Here is a 6,288-nt window from a genome sequence, read left to right as displayed (position 1 = left end):
ATTATGGTATCTTTACTTTAGTCAAGTATGACAATTGGGTACTTTTTCCACCACTGGACTTACGTTTATTTTTGACCGGAAAATTACTTGTGAATTAGGTTTGATTCAGCCATTGCAAAGACTTGCATAAACAGCTCCCTGTCCTATCAGTGCTGGTAGTGTACAGCAGCTGCCATTACAGCAGCAGCAAAAGACCGGAATCAGTAATTCCAAGACACTCCCTCACGAGGGAGATTGGCCTGTTGAGATACTCCCTCTTTGCGCATGTGTTCCAAGTAGCTGCCAGGTAAAAGTAAACGATAGCAGACAACAGGATTCTTAGGGAAAGGGGGTGTTGTTGGACGTTTTCATGACATTACTTGACTTTTATAATAACTTTCTGAAGTAATACCAGGCTACGTGAGACGTTTATTTTTATTAACTTAATTACGATATTTAAATAGATGTTTGATTGCTCTGGTCCAGGGACGCATAACTTGCAGCCTTTAGAATCGAATTTTCTCTTTGAAACTCCTTAGTCGTTATCTGAACACTACAACAAAGTAGTCTAACTGTACTGTAGCCTACAACATTTCATATCATACAAAGAATCAATAGCTTCCACGATGGATCGGGTAAGTCTGGTTTTAACATTCTATGCCTGCTGTGTTGTATAAAATGTGATACTCCACATTCCTGTGTTTGGTTTAAATCTGCTGGACAAAAAAACATGACGGTAGAACTTGTTGGGATTTGTTTTTCTTCAACCAAGTAGCCTATTGCTATATAATGTTTAGGAATCTGTGACTATGACCTAACTATTTATCCTTCCTCCCAGTGTGCACATGTTCACATTCCTTCAATGATTTCGAACACATTATCCATTACCTGACCAGATACTCAAGTGACTGCTCTAACAAAGAAAATGAAGTCTTCAAATATGGAAGGCAATCAAAAGAGAGGCAAGATTGTCGTGGAAATATTCGGTCAATCATATTTTACAAATACCGGAGCATGTGAGTTCAAATAGACTTCTTATTACTTCATAATAAAAGCCGAGTTGGTTCATGAATTCAACTGCCTTCCAGTCTTGGCATATACGTTTTATACATTTGTCCTCAGGTCACACTCACAGTAACTCCTCTTAATGGCTCATCCCCTCTGGCATTTAGCCACCGTTATCATATAGCCTTCATATTAGGGCATGGAACAAGTAGAGCCACAGAAATAGACCAAAATAGACCTTCACTCGCCTTAAGCCAGGTTCATGCATGTAGGACCATAGTAAACAGACCTTGGCACTCTACAGGAATAACCATACATGTCATCCTGCTAACTCCTCTGAAAGGGACACCCCTATTCTGGAAAATACTCGAGGTTTAACCATAGCAACAGTACATGGTTGGTCATAACACAGTTACAGGAATAACCAGCTGTGTCAAACCCCCAGACAGGTGCATGTCTAATGACCCAGAGCACATATAGAGTGCACTAGTTTTGCTGGCTCCTTCTGAAATAAAGCATTGCCACATAAGTACTGTAAAATTCACAATAAGATCAGGTGGGACCATTATTAGGCATAAAGTTAGAAGTGTTGTTAATAAGATCAATGGTAGAAATGGGCGTGGTTTGACTGTTTGCGGTTACTAGTGACGACCGGGCACTACTCTCATATAAAGTGTCTTACTTTTATCAATACACTCCTAACAACCTAATCGTTAAGAAATTGAAATTCGATCAAATAAGGCAGATCCAGATTTTGGGCCCAGTTACCCCTCTCTCTTTGCCTCTTCCTTGCTGTTTGATAGGAAATGACTGGTATGAGATATATGGTGGAAACTAGCCCATTCCTCCACCAACCCAATACTATTAGATTAGTGGGAAGTTGTGAACGATTGGAAATTTTAGGAAAAAGGAGATATTCTAAGGATGCACCCAAATCAATCAGAGTTTCAGACTAAATTAATACAACATTTGGTTTATTGATAAATTATGTTAAATATTTATTGCGTCCAACAGGACAAAGCTATTCCGTTCCCCTCCACCTTCCTGGTGTCCCCAGGTCAAACGTCTCCCGGGACCGCTTTACTGCTGGGTCTGGTTGATTGCAGGAAAACACCGGGACAGAATGGAACTGAGAGAGGAGAAGAAGAACATGGAGATATGATATCATTAAGTAAGAACCATGGTGTGTGGATGAGACTACAGTCTGCTTCTGTAACGATGAATTATATATTGATTAAAGTATGGTCGTTCCACCCAATTTTGAGAAGTTTAAAAAAATGTTAACTAATTTTAACATTCTGTCATAAAGAGCACATGTTCAACTTCATAAAGCATTTTACTACAAAAATGTAGGAACAGTTTCACTATATTAAAACAAGAGTTCAGTTCATGTAACAGGGTAGACCTTAAAATGAGGGACAGACTCACTAATCACATAAAATAAATCATGTTCAGAAATGACTGTCAAAGTTACCAAATCACTGGGGCTTTACATGCACACTAATCATTTCCTATTAAACTGATTATGGCAGTAGACTGAGTGTCATTAGTCATGTAAACACCTTACTCTGCTGATCTTAATTGGTGTAAGGTCATAACAGAAGTAAGGATACACCTTTAAAAACACCTGGTTTTCTGAACAATCTTTAGAATGATTAGGACATGTAAACACTTTAATCAGAGTTATAGAGGTGTATTTAATCTGTGTATGTGCTACCACAAGCAGCGCCAGCTAACTTCTTTTGACCGAGTGCAGTGAGTTCAGGAAAAACAAAGTATGCATCTTAGACATAGTTTTCACATACAAACTGAATTTGTCATAACTCAGAATTAAATATGCTTCAAAAAAAGAACATGCTGTGGTAGAATGTTTATTTTGATTGGCCATTTTCAGCAAAGTCCCATCAGAGCAGCCTGATTTCAGATGTGTCCATGTAAACAGCTTTATTAGGGAAATTGTTCTTTCAAAGCATGTCAACATTTAAATCAAACTCTTATACTAATAATCATATTATTCTGCACTTGTAACTTTACTCAATGATAGTAAAACTTGGAGAAATGATTGTATTAGTTGGGTTAAAATATTAATAGAAGTTAAATAGGGTTGAGGTGACACAGGGTTGAAGGAGGAACTTGTCAAAAAGCAGAAACTTGTCACTTTAGAAAGTCTTTATTCATAATAAGAATCTGATTAGTCGAATTCTCCATGTGTTCAGTATTAAAGGGCTCTATTTAATATAACAGATTTAAAAATCAATATTGGTGCAAAGTTTCTACTGAAGAAAATCAAAGAGATGCAAAGGGCATTCATTTCATGGAACGACTCATCTGTTAATGGACCCATATTTACAAAACCTAACTATTCAATGTCTTTGTTTCACAGGTGACATCTCTTATCGTTGCTCTCTCAGTGAGAGGGGCTTATCATCTGGGGAGCCTCAACATCATGATGCTGACAAGAAAGAGAAGAGTCTCTCCAGACCAGAACACCTCAAGAAGCACCAGCATAGAGGTATAGGGAAGAAACCTCACCACTGCTGCTCTGACTGTGGGAAGAGTTTTGCTAAACAGAAGGATTTGATAATTCACAAACGGAGTCACACCGGAGAGAAACCGTACCACTGCTCTCAGTTTGGGAAGAGTTTCGCTGCATCTAAAACCTTAAAATCTCATCAGATAATTCATACAGGGGAGAGCCCTTATCCCTGCTTTGATTGTGGGAAATACTTCAATGAATTAGGAGCCCAGACTACACACCAATGCATACACAATCGAGAGAAGTCTTATAGCTGTGATCAATGTGGGATGCGCTTCAGGAAATCAGACCACCTGACTACACACCAACGCATACACACGGGAGAGAAACCTTATAGCTGTGATCAGTGTGGGAAGCGCTTCAGTCATTCAGGAGGCCTGACTAAACACCAACGCATACACACAGGAGAGAAACCTTATAGCTGTGATCAGTGTGGGAAGAGCTTCAATCAGTCAGGAGACATGACTACACACCAACGCATACACACAGGAGAGAAACCTTATAGCTGTGATCAGTGTGGGAAGAGCTTCAATCAATCAGTACACCTGACTAGACACCAACGAATACACACAGGAGAGAAGCCTTATAGCTGTGATCAGTGTGGAAAGAGTTTTGCTCTAGATTTCAATCTGACAACACACCAGCGAATACACACTGGAGAGAAACCTTACTCCTGTCTATGTGGAAAGAGCTTTGCTCATTCAGCATCACTGAAAAACCACCAGAAAGCACAAACATGTCATCTTTCATCTCCCTCCTCTCCGGCACCGGTTCTAGATCCCTAAATAAAGTTTACATAGAAAACATCTTGTAAACAGTCATCCATCTCCCATTCTCTAACAGTTTACTAAGTCTGATTACCATGGTAACATGTATAGTATAATATGCAGCTCTGGATCCATATGTATCAAGTGTGTTGGAGTAGGAGTGCTGATCTAGGATCAGGTCCCCTGTCCATGTATTCTCATTTTGATCTAAATGGCTTAATGTCATCATGGACAATGAACCGTTTGTGTGTAGAGGGGGATGTTGAGGTGGGTTGGGATGTTCAGAGGTGTATCTTATTTAAATAACTCATATTATCCATTAAATAATTGTTTAATATATAATAATGTTTCAACAATACTAGGTGTGTATTCAGTAGATCAATATATTAAATCCATTATCTGCTCAACAACATCTGCTTTTCACTTCATTTTTTGTGTGTTTTTTATATGGACCAGAGATCTCTTCTGGAATAAGTTTGCTCCAAAAAGATCTAGACATTTATTGTCAAACCATTTACCAGGTTTTAGTGCAGCTGATGGGCCATACCGAAGAATGCAGCTCTAGGAAATGTTGTTCTCATCCTCTGTCTCTCTGGCTTCATGCGGTCCAGGTGACCATTTTTCTAAAGACTTATCTTTCACTTTATCATCTTGATTGTTATTCAATGACTGATTCATTAATTTGTGTAAAAAACATGAAGAAAGCCTCCAAATCTGACAAGGGTCACAGCAGGGAATGGAGAGGGGAGTTGAAGTCCAAATGTATTTATTTTCTTTCAGATTTTTTTTGTTGATCAGTGCTTGATTAATCTTGCCTGGCACAGTGGAACCAATGGAATAGTCCCAAGGTATGTTGATCTGTCTTTTCTCCTCCAGGGAGACTCAGTCCAGTTTATGACAACGTCCCAGGCATGGCCATGGCCCCTACTGCAGCACAGATGAGCAGGATGACGTTCACTACACCAATGTCCACCTCTCTTAATAACCAGGAAGTGCCTCTACTCCCCTGTCCAACTGCACCAACCCAAGAAAGAGGATGACAATGTCCAGTATGATGTGAAATCAACCGCCCCAGTGCTGCCACCTGGTGAACAAGTCAATCCATTACATCTCAGATAATCTTTTAATTAGATGGTACTTTTGCTTGACAGGTAGGAATGCATACAACACTTCTATGTTATGCAGACAAGCAGTTGTTTGTTTAAATGTATTAACATCTACATGATTACTTAAAATGAGACCCCAGAAGTGAAGATTGATGTGACATGTTGCATCTCCTTTCTTCCAGGCTATCACATCCGGCCGTCATTGGGAGTCCCATAGAGCGGCGCACAATTGCCCAGTGTCGTCCGGAGTAGGCCGTCATTGTAAATAAGAATTTGTTCTTAACTGACTTGCCTAGTTAAATAAAGGTTCAATAAAAATAAATAACAGACCTCCGGCACAAGAAGCTTGGGAGGACCCCTCTGTACTATATACCACAGTCAACAAACCCAGAACCAAAAAGACCACAATCAACAGACCTGAACACAACAAGACCTAAATTCAGGATGGGCTTCCTCTCACTACCATATTTGGAAACGCCAAGCGGATGCTTCACATATCTACATCCGGTGAAATATCTGTCTGTGATACTACAACAGAACAATTAGACATTTCACCAGATGTAGAAATGTTCCAAATGGTACCTTGTTCCCTCTAGTGCACGATGTGGGGAATAAGAGCCATTTTGGATGCACTCTGAACACAAAAAGATTCAGTCAAAGTTGCATTATAGACAGGCATACTGCACTTACATTTTAATGTTAATAACACTTAAGCCAACCTCCATAGCATTTACTATAGGGTCTACTGTAGGGTTTAATATAGTATACTATAGGGTTTAATATACTATAGAGGCGACTATAGGGTTTGATATAATATATATAGTATATATAATAAAGGTCTTGGACAATTTCTACATGGGTCGCAGGCTCATGGCTTGAGACTGAGCTGTAGCTG

At 39.4% G+C, this 6,288-nt stretch overlaps 1 protein-coding gene across 1 annotated transcript; it reads left to right on the top strand.

The window, feature by feature from the left end:
• Window positions 1-318: 318 nt before the first annotated feature.
• LOC135534599 (zinc finger protein 239-like) lies at window positions 319-4,460 on the top strand. The gene is made up of 3 exons (XM_064961541.1): window positions 319-614; window positions 1,999-2,155; window positions 3,368-4,460. Exons 1-3 carry the CDS (start codon window positions 606-608, stop codon window positions 4,303-4,305), a joined length of 1,104 nt encoding a protein of 367 aa, XP_064817613.1. The 5' UTR covers window positions 319-605; the 3' UTR covers window positions 4,306-4,460.
• Window positions 4,461-6,288: the final 1,828 nt, after the last annotated feature.

The sequence above is a fragment of the Oncorhynchus masou genome, chromosome 5 (assembly GCF_036934945.1).
Source record: "Oncorhynchus masou masou isolate Uvic2021 chromosome 5, UVic_Omas_1.1, whole genome shotgun sequence".
Classification (NCBI taxonomy): Eukaryota; Metazoa; Chordata; class Actinopteri; order Salmoniformes; family Salmonidae; genus Oncorhynchus; species Oncorhynchus masou.
This window is presented reverse-complemented; position numbering and strand designations above follow the sequence as displayed.

Bases quoted from the DNA above. Each gene is read 5' to 3' on its own strand.
- LOC135534599 (XM_064961541.1), top strand. The intron at 2,156-3,367 runs GTAAGAACCATG...TTTGTTTCACAG, and splicing joins TGGAGATATGATATCATTAA to GTGACATCTCTTATCGTTGC.